The following is an 18,460-nucleotide window of genomic DNA, read 5'->3' on the forward strand; positions in this document are numbered from 1 at the left end:
TGTACACACACACACCACACACACACACACACACACACACACACACACCACACACACACACACACACACACACACACACACACACACATACACACACACACACACAAAAATACAAGTGCTTTGTCCCAGGTCTCATATTTCGACACCCACAGTCTCCAGATCCACATCCAGATTTTCTAAGTGCTTCCTAATTTCAATGTTTCTTATGATACAGTGTCTCTCTCCAATACTCACCCCAAGAATTAATCTTACTAAAAGTCAAATGAGAATATTTTTAAATATTAACTCCGGTGAAGTTGGTAAAATATAACAACATAACATGATATAAGAGGATGGAGATTTAGTTCAGTGGTAGAGTATTTAGCATGCACAAGATCCTAAAAACAAACAGTATGGCATTATACAGTGTTGTATGACACAATATGATGTCATACAATGGAACGCAAAAAGTCTAATACATAGAGCAATATATAGTTCATCAGTTTTTACTATACATTTTGTGAATTTTGATAAGTCTTCAGATCTCTAAGACCTGGGGATTGAACCCAGATTCTCTGTGAGGGAAGCAAGTACTCTAACTGCTGAACCAGTTCTCACTGTAGGCTATTTTTACTTTGAATTATATTGTTGAGAATATTTCTTCATATAGCTATCTCATAATTTAGACATTTGCATTGTTTGTAACTTTGGACTTTTGAGAAAATGACTCTTAAAACATCTAAATATGAAAATCTCTTTGTGGACGCATTTTGTTTATATGTTTGTCTTGTGTAAATGCTCAGAAAAAATTACAGTAATGGATGTTGGTATAGATTTAGTGTAATAAAAAATTGTCACATTGTTCTCTAAATAGATCGTAATACTTCATATTCCAACCATCAATATTTAAGACTCTCAATTTTTTTTCTCTTGGTTACAGTGTTGGATGTTGTTAGGCTTTTTAATTTTAGCCATTTGAGTAGGTGTGGATTTCACTGTGGGTTTTTTTTTTTTTTTTTGCATCTCTCCAATGGTTAATGTTGCTCAGAATCTCACATGATTATTAGGTATTTTATGTATTTTGTGTGTGTTTACATATTATCCAGTTTAAAATGAGTCATATTATTGACTTGAAAGTTCTTTATATATTCTGGATATAATTTCAGAGTTTTGTGAATGCTTTCTCCTAGGGCATGATTTATTTATTTATTTATTTTTGTTATTCTAACAACGATGAAGCTTAAGCTGTAATTTGTTCTGTTTTAATTTAGGCTTTTTGTTACTTCCCTAAGAATTGTTTCCTCATTTGAGGGTCATGAATTTTTATATATTATTTTTGTCTAGAATTTGTTATGGCTTTGTCTTTTATATATACCTGTGATTCATTTAAAATAATTTCTGAAAAGTCATCAGGTAAAATCTGAGGTTTGTTTTTCCCCTCATGAGTATTTGCTTATTCCAGGAACAACTGTTGAAAATGTCTCATTGAGACACCTTAGCTCTTTAGAAAAAAATAATTGACCATGTAAAGGATATACATTTGAATTCCACATTACATTGTTTTATGTGTTCATGGGGCAGTGGGCAGAAGCATTCAATGTAGCAGAAAAGAATGAGAATAAGACCCAAGTCTGACAACTTTAAGGATGGAAACTTCTTCAGAGGCATTTGAATTAATGGATTTATGAGGATAAACTTAGTAAACCCAGCTTGCTAGGAATTACAGAGCCTGAGAGTAAAAGTCTGCCTTTGTAACTCTAAAAACAAATAGAGAGCAATGAAACAGTAGCTACAGAGAACCACAGCACTGGTGATTTATGGAGTCCTACTTGACTGTGCTTGTGTCTGTCTCCCACCATGTTGATCAATATAGTAACCGAAGTAGAGTTAGTCCTAAAGTTTATGGCTCTTCCCCCCCAAATTGTTGTTCCATAGAATTATGATTTTCAGGATGAGAATATGTTTTGTTTATTAGCTAGAGGATTAATCATTGCTTTTTGTCATTTTGAGACAGGATCTTTCAGAGTAGCGAAGGTTGGTTTTGAACTTGTAATCCTTTGGCCTCTGTTACCAAGTGCTAAGACTATAGACCTGAGTCATGACAGGTGGTTGAGTACCTTAACATTAGGCAGGTAACTATGGATTTAGAAACTGGGACAAAATAGTGTATACCTTAAGGACTTTAAGGAAAGTCTACTGAATTTTACATATAGTGGAGCTCCAGGATGCCAGCGTGCATTGACTAGATTGATGTTATGAAGTCATTGAAGAAGATACAAAAGTGAGATCAGAGGACATAGAATTTGTTTTAAAAATTATATAAAGTTCATTATGATTTCAAGACCCACAAAAGTCAAGAAATGAGTAAGTTGGATATTTGAGAAATATTGTTGAAAAATAGTTATGTGAAAGCAATCAGCACAGAAACAACAGAGATAATTGAAATTTAAAGAATGGCTAGAAAAGGCAGGGGCAAAGGAGGATCCAGAGAGCAAGTATGTAGTCATGGTACTGTCAGAATGAAGAGATTCATGGACAGTAACTAAATTAGAATAGGGATGACAGAAACACAGTGTGGTGTCATGGAAACCAAGGCTAGAGAATGTTTTCAGGAGGTAGGGTCAGACATGTCAAACCAAGGAACAAAGAAAAAAAGAAAAACAAAGTCTGACAGCTTTAGTAATGGATACTTCTTCAGCAAAACCTGAGTGAATGGTTTCTTAAGCATGGACCTGTGATGCCAGCAGGCCACAAATTAGAAAGCATGAGAAAGGAAGTCTAGTCAGTAATTCTGGAAATGAAACAGGAATAAATAGTCACTGTATATGCTATTGTCTCTCTCTCTCTCTCTCTCTCTCTCTCTCTCTCTCTCTCTCTCTCTCTCTCTCTCCTCTGTCTGTCTGTCTGTCTGTCTGTCTGTCTGTCTGTCTGTCTGTTTCTGTTTCTCTCATTCCAGGATGCTGGTCATGAGATTACAAGATAGCTGAGGATGACCTTAAACTTCCAGTCCTTCTGCCTCTACCTGCATATGTGCCATCACGCCAGCGTCATGAATTTTTGGCTGAACCTAAGTCCTCATGGATGATAGACAACCAAATCTCTAGGCTGCATACTCTCTCTTTTAATGAAGAGGCTAGTTTTCTGTGACTCTCACAGTTATATCAAATTGACTGGTGATTTTCAAAATAGTTATCAATCAGGCTTCAGATACTTTGCCCACTCTTTCCCTCTTAACCATGGAACTTATATATTTTTTTTCTATACCTTACATTGTCTTAAAAACTCTTCTTTTTTATTGGATGTTTTATTTACATTTCAGATGTTATTCCCTTTCCCCATTCCCCCCCCCACAGAAACCATCTATGCCATCCCCCATCTCCTCCTGCTTCTATGAGGATATTTCCCCACCCACTCAATCCCACCTCCATGCCCTCAAATTCCCCCACACTGGGGCATCCCCCCTTCATAGGACCAAGGACCTCCTCCTCTCCCACCTATGCCTGATAAGGCCATCCTCCCCTACATATACAGATAGAGCCATGGGTCCCTCCCTATGTGCTTCTAGGCTGGTGGTTTAGACCCTGGGAGCTCTGGATGGTTGGTATTGTTGCTATCCCCATGGGGCTGCGAACCCCTTCAGCTCCTTCAGTTTTCTCTCTAACTTCTCCATTGGGAACTCCATGATCAGTTCAATGGTTAGATGTGAGCATCTGCCTCTGTATGTCAGGCTCTGGCGGACCTCTAAGGAGACAGCTATATCAGGCTCCTGTCAGCATGCACTTCCTGGCATCCACATCAGTGTCTGCCTTTGGTGACTAGACATGGGATGGATACTCAGGTGGAACAGTCTCTGGATAGCCCCTCCTTCAGTTTCTGTCTCACACTTTGTCTCCATATTTGCTCCCATGAGTATTTTGTTACTCCTTCTAAGAAGGACAGAAACATCCACACTTTGGTCTTTCTTCTTCATGAGCTTCATGAAGTCTGTGAGTTGTTAGCTTGGGTATTGCAAGCTTTTTGGCTAATATCCACTTTTCAGTGAGTGTATACCATGTATGTTCTTTTGTGATTGGGTTACCCTACTCTGGATGATATTTTTTAGCTTCATCTATTTGCCTAAGAATTTCATGATTTCATTGTTTTAATAGCTGAGTAATACTCCAATGTGTAAGTGTACCACATTTTCTGTATCTGTTCCTCTGTTGAAGGACACTTGGGTTCTTTCCAGCTTCTGGTTATTATAAAAAAAGGCTGCTATGAACATAGTAGAGCATATGTCCTTGTTATATGTTGGAGCATATGACCAGGAGTAATATAGGTGGGTCCTCAGGTAATGGTATGTCACAGTGAAAACTAATTGTTTTCTCACTCACAGGTCTTTTCTTGAATTCACCCAGAAGACTACTGCAATCAGCAAATAAATATTTTTTTGGTTGAGCTTTTGGAGGTCAATTGAAATGGACTGAATGTGGTAGAAGCCACTTTGGAGTTGCTCTTTGAGAGTGTGAAATTTCTGGCTCATTTTTTTTTTTTTCTGAACTCAAGTCTTCACTTTTAGAATTCAACTGTAGCACTGTGTATAAAGGTTTCCAGTGACTTTGTCATCAAATCTAGCAACCATTTTTTTTTAAAGTCCATCTTTTCCAAATACCTCATACTACTGAGTCATTTCATCTATAAACATCTGTCTTTATGACTTTCTTTACATGTCCTTTACTGGTGTTAATTCTTGTTAAGCGTGTTTAAGTGGGCAACAGAATATGACTGTTCTTCTTGCTAGCTCATTCCACTCCCTAACATCACTATATTGTGTGAGGTGAGCAAGCACTCGAAGTCTTCTTGCAAACAGTTTGCTAATGTTTATACACTTAAATTCCAAAAAGGTGTGTAAATGTTTCTTCTTCAGGGACAAATACTCCAGATATGACCCCTCACAAAGGAGGGACATTTTTTTCACCTTCTCAGGGCAGCTTATCCTTATTCATTACTTTAAATTTCAATTACTGATTAAAGTTCCTCTTGATGACTCTTCTTTCCACTCTTAGACACCAGTAGTGCAGAATGCAGAGAAAGAACTTCACTGAAGTGACAGAATTCATCTTCTTGGGATTCTCTAGCTTTGGAAAACATCAAATAACCCTCTTTGTGATTTTCCTAACCATCTACATTTTAACTCTGGCTGGCAACATCATTATAGTGACAATCACACACATGGACCGTCACCTTCACACTCCCATGTACTTCTTTCTGAGCATGTTGGCAAGTTCAGAGACTATATATACACTGATCATTGTCCCAAGAATGCTTTCCAGCCTAATTTTTTACAGCCTTCCCATATCCTTGGCAGGTTGTGCAACCCAAATGTTCTTTTTTGTCACCTTGGCCACCAACAACTGCTTTCTGCTCACAGCAATGGGTTATGATCGTTATGTGGCCATTTGTAAGCCTCTGAGATATACCGTCATCATGAGCAAGGGAATGTGTGCCTGGTTGGTTTGTGGGTCGTTAGGCACTGGTCTGGTTATGGCAGTTCTTCATGTGCCAGCCATGTTCCATTTGCCCTTCTGTGGCACAGTGGTGGAGCACTTTTTCTGTGACATATACCCAGTAATGAAACTTTCTTGTGTTGATACCACTGTCAATGAGATAATCAATTACGGTGTAAGTTCATTTGTAATTCTTGTGCCTATAGGGCTGATATTCATCTCCTATGCCCTCATCACCTCTTCTATCCTTAAAATTGTGTCTGCTGAAGGCCAGAAGAAGGCCTTTGCCACCTGTGCCTCTCATCTCACTGTGGTCATCATCCATTATGGCTGCGCCTCTATTGCCTACCTCAAACCCAAGTCAGAAAATTCAGTAGAAAAAGACCTTCTTCTCTCTGTGACCTACACCATTATCACTCCCTTGCTGAACCCTGTTGTCTACAGTCTCAGGAACAAAGAAGTCAAAGATGCTCTATGCAGAGCTCTGGGCAGAAACACTTGTTAAAAGATTTAAAACTGTTTGTCAGGAGACCTTTAGCTCAAGTTATATCTACTCACCAGTAAGACGTGACCCACATGCTTGTCAATACAATGTCTATAACAATCATATTAGAGAGTAGAAATGACTTCATTTTTAATGTCTCAGTGATGGCAGAAAGCAAAATTTGGGCTCTAATGATTGGATCCCAGATCCAAGAATCACTTTATATTGGATTAAGCATACTTCTTTAAGTTCTGGATGGTTTTGTTTTGAAAACATCTTTTGGATCCCACTCTTAGGCAGTTAAGTCCTCTATTTAGTCTGTAGGTTGAGAAGAGACAAGTACAACATTGTGGGAAGGGGTCTATCCACAATGAGCTGCAGGGGCAGCAGCTTTCATTTCCTTTTTCCTGCACAGAAGAGAGGCTTTTGTTCTGATGAGTTAAAATCTATTCATTTCAGACAAGGTTTTCTCAACTCTTATTGATTGAAAAGTAAAAACATTTGCAAAAAAAGATCCCATGTTTCATTATTTAGCTACATTAACGCGTTAAATATTATCAATTTCTATGTGTATTTCTTTTTTCTGGTACATTCAAAGCAACAATGCCTTGTTCTTCAGAGGCTAAGCAGTAAAGAAAGCATACTGAAGAAGCTTCTCTATAGCTACATTTTTATTTTCACACTTTTCATGACTCCTTTCAACCTATGGAAACCTTTGTTTTTTAAGTTCTGCATAGCAGCTGAAGTGAAACTGGAGTTGCTTGTGTGTGTGTGTGTGTGTGTGTGTAGTGCAGATTCCAGAGTTCAAGTTAAACGCTGTTAAATTTTATTCTTGCAGTAAATTGTGCAAGCTTCATATTTCTCCAGGTATTTATATTTAAATTAGCAGGATCACAGACCATTGTTTTTCATTTTCAAAAGGGACATTTTGAGGATATTTTGTGTCATGGATATTTCCACTTGAATTAGTTTATCTCTACTCAGAAAAGATATCTAAGAGACACATATATGAAAACAACTATGTTTTACCAACATTGTGACACTCATGATTTCTATATCCCCAAATCTGTTTCTAGTCCTTATTATCTATTCTGATTCACAGAAATTGGGTAGATCATCTTCTAGGTGGCCTGTGGCTCTCTCTGTTCTTCAGATGCTTATATTAAAACATCCAAGGCAAGATGCTGAAGGTCTTTTATTTGTATCACCTCTGTCAAACCATGCCAGTTCAATGGCATAATAGCTGATGTCATAGCTCATGATTAATAGCTCCTGAAGAGGCATTGCAACTTGAGTTTCATAATTAATTTGGGATGCTTGAGGTATCAGAACATTTTTGAACCTTTAAAAACAATTCACTAACTTTTACGTATAAATATGAATGTGTTAATGCTGATATATTTTTTTATTAATTCTCTGAATATTTCATATATTATACTTTGATCCTATTTACTCTAAACTCCTCATAGCTCCACCTTCATATAACCCAAACTCTTTTTCTTTTAATTTTATTTAATAACTCATTAATTCTAATTTGTGCTGTCCATATACTTCTGGGTATGGGGCCATATACTATACTCTCCAGAGTGTAGCTGACCTACCAGAAGTCACATCCTTAGGAAAATTGACCCCTTCTACAAAAACCGATCCATCATAGCTCTTCAGTCAGTGATGGAATTCATGAACCCCTTCCCACTTAATGCAAGAATGCTGACTTGCTATGTTTTTGTTTTTTGAAAACCACAGTTGCTGTGAGTTCATGAGAGCAGCTATACTGAAGACATTGTTTTGCCCCATTCCTCCCTGATCACTGGCTCTTACAATCTTCCCATCTGCTCTTCTGTGATAGTCCCTGAGCCTTGTGAAGGGTGTGTAATGTTGATGTCCTATTTGCCTGTTGAATAATCTGAAGGCACTAATTCTCTACACTTAGAATTGTTAAGAGTATCTGTTGTTAACCATTATTCACTGCACAAAGAAACTTCTCTGATGAGGACCAAGAGCTACCAAAACAAGCTGCTGCCATTGCTTTTAGAGCTTGATGCCTATTAGAACTTGATGGTAAGACCATATTAGCCAATACAGCATACACATTAGTAACAGGACATGGAACAATGAAGTAGGTACTGACTAGGAAGCTTCCTGTCTGTTAGCTCCCCTACTACTAGAAGGTGCTATACAGTATGCTGGGGAAATTCATTGACAGTCTTAACCAGTTGGGAGATCCATTACATTTTTGAAAGTTGTTGTAGTGAGTGATATGAGTATTTCTTCATTGCACAAATATAAAACATTTTTTTTCCCTTTTTTTAGAAACTATTTGCTTCCATACTTCCTTTCACTATTCTCAGGATGCATCCTTTGATTCCTCTATTTTGCTCACATGGTTATATTTTTTTCTTTCCCTTCCTTTTCTTTTCTCTTCTCTTACCCCTTCTTCCTCTGTCTCCTTCTCCCTCTCCCTCTCCCTCTCCCTCTCCCTCTCTCCCTCTTTCTCTCCTGTTGGGCCTGACATGAGGTCTAATCTCCATTCCACCTTCACCCTTCAGTCACATACACAGGTAGAGGGTGTGATAAACAGGCCCTCGAATGAGGTACCTGAAGGCCAGAGGGTGGAGCCAAATAAGCATTCTTCCCCAGCCCATCCCCCTTTTCCCCTCCCTATTTAACTCAGGTCTGCTCAGGTTTTATGGGGTGTGCATCCAGATCCATCCACCATCCGCCATGCCAATAAACCGGTTTTGGAAACCCAAGGACTTCCTCATGTGTTGGGGCCATGCTGTGAGGAACTTTAGTGAGCAGCTGGGCCTAACTTCCAGCTGAAAGAACCCAGGGTGTTCCCAGCTGACTACACACAGCTTGGAGAGAGGAACCCTTCGGTTCCCCAGCCATTTTTTTTCCTACACACTCCCCCTACCTCTCTCTCTCTTTCCTTTCCTTCTCCTCCCTCTCTAAGATGGAGCTATCCAGGGATCGGGAGGTAAACATAATCTTTGCTGAGGGGATACCATTTCTTCTACCCATTCCTTAAATTTTTGGCACCATTCCTGTCCTTTTGTCCAGCACTCACCAGTAAGTGAACAAGCCACTGGGGTAGTTGTTTTGCACGCTTTGAATGGTTTTCCACACTCTGCAGGAGACAGCTGGAGTGCAGCAAATGTAACTGCAGGACTAAGCAGTTACAGACCTTCCTAGTAGGATGAGTCAGGGACAATGAGTCATTTGTTTCTGACTCCTGTAATTTATCCACAATACCTGTACTGCTTGCTAATGTGGGGCTATTATCATATCTTCATTGTTATTTGTTATTTTTCTTTATCACCATTCCCCAATATTTTGCCATATTCATATTCCTTTATCTTATTTTTCTCTCTTTGTACAGGTACAAATGCATCTATTCATTTAGTAGCATTTTTTTGTTCAACTTTTTTTGTTCATCAGAAAGCCTATAATGTTATTTATATACTCTAAGTACATTTTCCAAGCACTATGTGCCAAGTAATTAACAGGCTATTGGGCTGCAGTAATGAGTAATGCGGGAACTATTTTTCATGTTATTCATAGTTCAGTGGGGGAAGTCAGACAAAATGACAAGAAGTACAAAAAACCTGCTAAAGGCATTGTTGTTTTGGTCAAGAGTATTCTAAATATATATATATATATATATGAGAGCAATATAGACAAACTTATTTAGGAGGCCAGAAAAGAATTACAGAAAGCTGGTATTTTACTAATTTTGTGTGGTACTGGCCAACTGATCCGTGGGGTGGATGAGGAAGGGATTAAGAGATGGGAAGAGTTTAAACAGTGGCACACTAGCCTGAAAAAAACCTGAAGTACAGGAGAACAGGCTTCATTCCCCACTGTTGCCCAACCAATAGGTTAAGTATTAGCTCAGCAAAAGTTCCTTAATTCATCTTCAGAAAGCTGGATGTATGCGCACTTACTAAAAAATTGTGTTCAAAAATTTCCATACTTATTAGTAGATATGACCTATCATTTTCTGTGTGCCTTTGGGACTTCTCTCATCTGAAGTCAATCAGAAGAAAAATGAGCAGAGTAAAGGTAGCAAACATGAAAACACACTTGAAAGTGCTTTTCCCCATTGTAGAATTGTTTACAATATTTATTACTTCCTCACATATTTGCAACAATGAATCCCTTAAAACTAGAAAAAAAATCATAATTTTGAAGGAACTGGGACTAACATTGAATTAATATCTTTGAACCCGAATTAGGAAAATAACTTTAACAAACTTACAAGCAAGTATACTTTAGCCTGAGATATAAAATCAAGAGTTAAGATATTTCAAAAATGTATCTTTTAGAAAAAAATTACACGATTATCATGAATATTATAATTTCTATGATGTTATCTTCACAGCATTGATTTTGTAACTTCTCCAGAAAAAAAGTTTATTTGATGTTTTCCCCATTCTCAAACTGCAACCCATGATATATATTAGAGGAAAAAAAGGCTTCAGCACACCTAACAATAAGAAGAAGAATAAAACATTTTATCAATGGATATAGATTTCTTGGGAGAAGAGAGAAGGGAGCAGAAAAGATAAAGTTAGAGACATATAAACAGTAGAAACATCAGAGCTTTACTTTGAAAAAGACATATTTAAAATGTATGAAAAACATCTCAGCTTTGCTGCTTTTGCTATCTGAGAGAACATGAGTGTTAGCCTGTGTGTTTGCCTCTGTAAACCAGGAAGCTGGTTTGGGGAGTTTAGAGGTGATGGCAGTTATAGGAAGGTGTGATTTATTTGCGTTATTTTATTCAATACTGTTAGGATATGAAGTGTCCCTTCAAAAGCTCATGCACTAGAACCTTGCTTTCCAGCTAGTATTGCTATTTGGGAAGATTCTAGAAACTACCATGTTAGGTTTAGTAGGAAGAACTATGTCACTGAGGCATCCCCATGGGACCATGTCTTGTCATGTTCACCCCCTTTTCATTGGCCACCATGAGATGAGTAGCTTTGGTCTTCTGTATCTTCCCTGCCATGCTGGCATGTCTCACCACATTCCACAAACAGGGTAGCTAACTGATCATATACAACAATAACTTGAGCCAAAGTATTATCTTTCCTCCTTTATATTTTCAATGTCAGGTTTTCAGCCATAAAGGTGTTCCAAAAATGCCACCTCTCCTATTTCTATAGATCTTTGCAGTTCAAAAAGTTCATTTTTATTCATGAATTAATTTGATCCTTACACCATTCCTGTAAGGTACTTACTTATACTACCTCATAGGTAGTATAAGCATTCCTGCTATGTTTAGTTGGGGTTTTTTGGGTGTTGTTGTTATTTTTGTCTTGTTTTGTTTTTTGTGTGTCAGATAAATCTACTGCTGTGGATAGTTGTTTAAAGTTCCCCAAGATAACACACTAAAAGTAGGAGCAAGAGTAATACAGAAGTCCAAGATACAAATCTGCCTATCATATATCCCATGCTTTATATCATTTTATTCATATGTATAAATGCACATAATTCATTAATTATAACCAGAGAACAAACTGATTAATACATAAACTTTACTTTTCATATGTTAAAGTTTCAGTTTAACCAATATCTCTCAAAAATGTTCCTTTCTTGGCTTTGTAACAAGGTCTATTGTGATCATGGATATATTTTTGAGTATATATTATGAATGTTTGATAATATTTAGGTGGAATGGAACTGAGTTTGTATTAGAGTCCTTGCTTAAATAAATGACCCATATATGTTATGGTATTTAATGAACAATGTCTTACAATCAAACATATTCAGGCTTTTAATTATTTCACTTGTCTTTCTCATAAATATAAGAAGCATCCTTATACTGTTAGTCAGTAAGGTAGGTACTAAGGATGCATAGATAATTAATAGTTGTGTCCTGTTTGAATGGCTAGCCATTTGCTTGCAACTCATTTTAGTGTTGGGTCATTAGTACTATACACAGAAAACCCTAGAACTAGAAGGGAGAATTATACAATTGTTAGCACATTTTGTTTCTGCATATATTGGTGAAAGAAGGTTAAAGTGATTTTGCCAAGTGCAGGTATTGTGTTGAATGTACACATCCTCAAATTGAACCTACTCAGAACACAAGTGCATTAGGTTAATAAATCTAGAATCTTAATCATTTGTAGGCAAACTTAATATACAATTTGAAAACACTCATTATGAGAACAACAAAAAAGTTGTGACCCATAGAAAATGGAAAGTCAGATGTATAGAAAAGCCTTTATATGATGTATGTTAGCATTCAGGATCATTAAAACATTAGCATATATAGGTTCAAGGTTCAAGGACTAAGGGGAATATATGACTATAGTGAGTGAACAGTCATGAATTTCAATCAAGAAATATAGACTTGAAAATTAAAATATGTGAAATGAAAAGTTTGCTAATCTACTTAACTAGTTGTTAACATTATAGGAGAAAGTAAAGAAACTTGAATATAAATAAAAATAATTGAATATAAAGAGCAGAGAAAAGGGAATGAAAAAGGAGTGATCTTAGTGATTTGTGCAACAAGAATAAATCTAATGTCCATTGACTTGGACTCTCAAGGAGAAAGAATAGAATGCACCATAGACACATTAAAAAAATATTAAAATTTACTCAGTGGAAAACAAACTTTTAAACCCAAGAATCCCAAGCAAGAAAAAGGAAAACAATATTAAATTTATTTTTATTAAAATTTAATACTTAGGCCACTGAGATGGTTTGGCAGGCAGACACTTGCATTCAAGCAAAACTACTTGAATTTTAGTGCCTGGAATTTACATGATGAAAAGATAGAACTGACTCATGCAAGTGTCCTATGGCTCCATATGCATATCCACACACAGGCATGTGTGTGACATGCACACACACACACACACACACACACACACACACTCACAGACACACAGACAGACACACACTCACTGAATAAATGTTAAAAATATAATTTAAAACCAAAGATGAAGAACCTCAAAACTCAACAAGACTCCAATGGCATATATATATGATTATATATATATAATCATACAATGACAGTGATTTAACAAATTATAGATATGAAACACAGAAAACAATTTAATGATAATTTGAGTTAGACCAGACATTTGTATTCAGGAAAATTTATCACCAAATATGAAAGGAAAGGAAACACATGTCCAGAGAAGGGAAAGTGAGAAAGCATGTGATTTACTAGAAACAATATGGGGAATTTCTAAGGCTGAAAGAAAATGATACCAGATTAAACTTTAGATTTATATAAAGAAATGATGATGACTAGAAGTTATAATTATGTGGGTAAATATAAAGAGATAGTTTTTAATTTTATCAACTTTTGACAACACAAAGATATAACATATTATAACATGCTATTGCAAAATTTGTAATTTATGTGACTATGTTGTAAGAGTCTTTGTCTAACAAGAAATGATGCAATCTTAACACCAGGAAGATCATGTTGACTTGTGAAGGCGTATTTTAATCCATGGGGCAGTTAATGTGAAGGAAGAGGCTGGCATTCACAGAGTAAAGATGCACTAATCCTAGTATATAGTTTAGGTCTTTTATGGAATTTAGGTGAAGATTTACAGTATGTGCTAGTACCAGTGAGGCTGGATACTCGCTCAAGGACTCTTGGCCTTTCAATATAGAGTTTATGAATTACTCTAATTATGGAAATGAACTGAGGGGTTGCAATACCCTACTGTGTTGAATTATGTCAGATAATGAATATGATGTCATTTCAGGTCTGAAATGTCTGAAGGCATCTAGAAAAGGCTATGGCAAGCAAGTGAGCTTTCTGAAGAAGGGCCACCATTTTGCTGCTATGGCTGCAATGGGTGCATTCTGTGATTCAGGTCCTCAGAGACTTCATCCCAGGATTGGCTGTCTCTCATATGCTGTTCTAGCCACTGTTACATAGCATAATGATTTTCTGGGCTTTTATCTACTCTGTTGAGCAGATCTTCTGCAGAATCAACATGAAGATGTACTTTCATACAGTAATGCTGTGTAGGCAAATTGATGGTTTCATAATTCCTGATAATGATTTTATAGAACTCCTAAATTGATACAAGTAATTTCAAACGTCTTATAGAATAAAGACTGTAAATAGAGCTCTGTATACCTTCATGGATCACGGGCTAATTGTACTAGGAAAAGAAAGCAGGCTTGGAATAAATTTATATTCCTTGTAAGTTAAGAATAGGCCACTATCTGGTAACTAAAGGTCATAAACAGGGAATAGGCAGTTTATTGTATGTAGGTGCAAGGACAGAAAATAAATGATGGACTAGTTTTTCTCTACAAGACTCCAAAATAATAAGATACAAAGCAGATGATTTGTCTCTTGACAAAACTGTACTAACTTATGACATAAAATTTATTGCTTTAAATTTATAATAAACTTATGGAGCTAGAGAACAAACAATGAATGTTTAGACGGGTACTAGTCTTAATGGAAGGGCATGTAAACAATTCTGCTGAAACTGCTTAAGTCTTATCAAACTATGACACGAAATATTGCCTTAAACTTACTATGAACTTTTGGAATGTTAAAGTACTTAGAAAACCATGTTATCAATTATCCTGAGAAGGTATAAAAACTAAGAACTACAATAAAGTGTTGGTGTAGCCCTTTTCTGCTTCATCCAGTTTGACTTTCTTTTCTTTTTCCTTTCCTTTTCTCTATTTTACAGTAGTTTACTTTTACTGTACTCTCTAGCTCAGGAAGAGTTAAAGAGTGCCAAGCCTCTTACCTGCCAGAAAGTACAGAGACCAAGTAACTAAGTTCCTTTTCTTATCCCTGCTGCTATCAGCAGGAGTTAGTTGCCAGAAGTGTCAGCTTTTGGCCCTTGAACAGCAAAGAGGGAGAGTTAAATTGCCGGAAGCCACCCTTGGTGCCTTCCCTGGGAACCTGACTGTCAGGGCAGGACCCTGGCTCTGACATATTCTTTGCTAATTGGTTTAAGGATCCACTCTCTGGTTATTTTTTCTAGTTCCTGCCTAGTCAATGAAGACATACATTTCTGGCAGGTGGAAGGGTAGTCAAGGGTGTTCCTGATCCACAGGCGGCAGACAATTTGGAAGAAAGCTGTTTGGGATAAGGTGTGTTCTGGAGGAAGTTGGCTGCAGAAAGAGATATGCTGAGAACTGTGGGTATTTACTGCTACATACTCCGGGGTGCTAATGACAATGCTTGCACTGTAGGTATCTGGTGCCAGTGAAGCCAGTTCACGCTAGGAAACCTGCATGTGGATCACTCTGGAACTAGAATAGGGAATCTGTCCTTCATGCAGTATCTCCACAATGGTCAGTGATGAAATGCTTAACACTGCACCAGTGGTAGAAGGCACAGCTCCATTTATTTTTCTACAGAGTTAAGTGATGAAAGGAAATTGAAGCTGAAGCATAATCAAATGATAATATCCAAAGAAAGGTGTAACGTCAAGTAAGTCAATTATTCACTGCTGCTCTGGGTCAAGGGAGCAACCACTTCCTCCTTTCAAAACAGATTTTAATGGGAAAATATATGATTCAACTTTTATCAGATTTTGGACAATAGGCAGTAAGAAACTGTGCACGTTATGAAGGAAAGCATAGGATAAAAAGGAATCTGTAGAAAATAAAAGCTCTAGAAAAAGTATCTGCCTCCCTGGTCTTTCATAGAAAGACTGAAGCATGTATTCATCAGGGGAGGTGATCTAAAGCTGTCAGAGAAAAGTTATGGGGAAATGTAAAGTAGAAATTCTCAACTGTAGATCTGGTTAGAGAGTAGAGAAGATTAACCAAACACCCAAAACATCCATCTGAGATGCGAGGAAGACCATACTTTGAGATTGTGGCTCCTTCAACCCTAAGGCCAAGTCATTTGATATGCTATAAATAATTTAGAAAGAAAGAACAAGGGTCAAAGTGACCAGCAAGTAACCCAAATTCATACTAGTACAAAGTCAATACTCTTTAAATATATATGGAAAAGTCAAATTATTCATATATGAAATAAAACATTACCATAGTGCTAAAATCTGTTAAATAGGAAAAAAAAGCAATGTTGTATTATGTTAATAAATGTTAATAATGTTACCTACATCAAGAGAGCAGTTATTTAAAATAGAAGATATAGAGATAAGAGATCACAGAGTGAGTGGGTAAGGATATTTAACATAATTACACTATTTCAAACATGTGCAAGGACTAGAAGACAGGGATGGAATGAGAAGATGAAGGGAAGATATAAACATAAGCAAATATAAAATAAATAAATTTGCAGTGAAAAAATTTCTGGATAAGATTAATAGCAGCCTAGAAGCCACAGAAGGAAAGTTCACTGAGCTTGGTGACCTAGGGATAGAAGTGACCATAACAGGAGAAATGTCAAATAAACTATTGAAAACAATACACTGGAGCTGAGAATGTGGCTCAGTTAGAGAGATTGCTGAGTATTCATGAACCCCTGGGTACAATCCCAAGTGCTCCATCCATGAGTGCGGTGATGCACACCTGTAATCCAAGGACCAGGGAGGAGGAGGTGGATCAGTCAGGAGTTCAAAGTCATTTTTGGCTACATGTAAGACCATGTCTTGGAAAATAAGACAAAATAAAAACCAAATACTCATATCCAAGACAATAAACTGGACTACTAATGGAAAAAACAAATAAACAAACAACATGGTCTAAATAATCTCAGCAAAAAGAATAAGAGGGGGAAGTTGCAGTTGTCATAGTATTTGGGTAAATATTTGAACTCATAATTAAACATTTGGAGCAAATTATAAGCCTATTATATTAGTCTGTTTTGTTACTGCAAAAACATACCAGAAACTAGCTCCTTTTTTTTTTTTTTTTTAAACAAAAGAGTTTCATTTAACTCACAGTCCTAGAGGTCAAAGTTATAAAGTAAGTATCTGTTTGGCTTTGGTGGCAGATGACATCATAATGTGGTGCTTGGAATTATGGAAGAAACACATATGAGGAAGCGTGAGTAATGGTGAAACAAGGTAGAAGAGGCTAAGAAACTGTCATCTATCTATCTGTCTGACTGTCTGTTTATCTGTCTGTCTGTCTGTCTGTCTGTCTGTCTATCTATCTATCTATCTATCTATTTATCTATCTATGGACCCATTCTTTCAGGGACTAATCCAGGTGTGTGAGACTTTCATCAATCCTTTACAAGGTTAGTAATCTCTCATCTAAATACCATCTGCTATGTCTCATTTCCTTTTATTTTCCAATAATTTATCTTTTATTCACTTTATAACCTGACCACAGCCTCCACTTCTCCTCTCCTTTCCGTCCTACTCTTACAATTCCTCCTCCCATTGCCCCTTTTCCTCCTCTTCAGAGAAAGGGGACCCCCTTGGCTACCACCCACCCTGTGATATCTAGTCCCAGCAGGATGAGACATGCACCTTCTCTCTCATTGAGGCCCAACCAGGAAGTCACAGTAGGGGAAGGGGATCCAATGGCAGGCAATAGAGACTGAGACAGCCCCTGTTCAACTTGTTAGGGGACCCACATGAAGACAAAGCTGCACCAACTTGGTGAACCAATGAGTTTTAATGGGGATATAGGAATATGGGTGAGGGGTTACATATAGGAGCAGAAATGACTTGGAGACAGCTGCATCACAAAAGCCCAACCCAACATGGGTTATAGCTTTCAAAGCTGGAAATTTGTAGCACACTTCATAGCTGGGAGGTACCTCAGCAGCTTGGAGAATATCCTTTCCAATTGACTCAGTTTGTCTAAACCTCTTTCAGGCAGCTTAGCTGTTTTTTGTTTTGTTTTGTTTTGTTTTGTTTTTTCCAGGCAGCTGGTTTAAGATAGTGGAAATCAGAAACAATGACACAGCATCTTTACTAAATGATAAAGTCAGTATGCTTAGATTTCATATTTAGAAATATAAGACTCATTTATAATTTTTAAAGTCAAACTGTGAAAATTACTGTCAATACACCTGTGGTGGTTTAAATAGGCATGGCCTCCATAGATTCATGATGCTTGGACCACATGTAGTGACAGGAGGTATGGCTTTGTTGAAAAAAGTTTGTCACGCTGGAGACAGCATTTGAGATCTCCTAAGCTTAAGCTTAGGTGTAACAGTCTTCTTGTTGCCCACAGATCAAGATGTAGAACTCTTGGCCCATTCAGCACCATGTCTGCTTGCCTGCTGCCATGCTTTCCACCCTGATGATAATGGACTAAACCTCTAAAACTGTAAGCCAGCCCCAATAAAATGTTTTTCTTTATATGAGTTGTCATGGTCACTGTCTCTTGACACCAATAAAACTATAACTAATACACACCTGTGATACAATAAATATTAAAAGTCCTTCAAGTGGGAGAAAAGTAATGCCACATTGAAATGAGGATGTATACAATAAAGTGAAGAAAGTCAAAATTGTGAATGTCTAAGTTAATCTCAAATACACTTTAAAATTATTTTAAACAAAGGCACTTGCAATTCAACAATGCAAGCTGGATGATATGGCTAGAGCTCAGGTAAAGATGGAAG

General features: G+C 37.1%; 1 protein-coding gene across 6 annotated transcripts in view; it reads left to right on the forward strand.

Annotated features, from left to right (window-relative positions):
* Or10j5 (olfactory receptor family 10 subfamily J member 5) overlaps positions 1 to 18,194 on the forward strand; it is a 62,325-nt gene extending 44,131 nt beyond the window's left edge. Inside the window, exons 4-6 of one of the 6 annotated variants that reach the window (XR_013104473.1) lie at positions 14,943 to 15,394; positions 17,077 to 17,119; positions 18,067 to 18,194. Coding sequence is in view for 1 of the 6 variants with exons in the window: in XM_076914514.1 (XP_076770629.1) it covers positions 5,041 to 5,970 (930 nt within the window). In the remaining 5 variants the exon portion in view is untranslated. Of the gene's footprint in view, positions 1 to 4,354; positions 11,085 to 13,691; positions 14,594 to 14,942; positions 15,395 to 17,076; positions 17,120 to 18,066 lie in introns of those variants that run through there. The other 5 variants (XR_013104474.1, XR_013104475.1, XR_013104477.1 and 2 more) reach the window with 5 other exon arrangements.
* Positions 18,195 to 18,460: the final 266 nt, after the last annotated feature.

This window comes from Arvicanthis niloticus, chromosome 16, assembly GCF_011762505.2.
Source record: "Arvicanthis niloticus isolate mArvNil1 chromosome 16, mArvNil1.pat.X, whole genome shotgun sequence".
Classification (NCBI taxonomy): Eukaryota; Metazoa; Chordata; class Mammalia; order Rodentia; family Muridae; genus Arvicanthis; species Arvicanthis niloticus.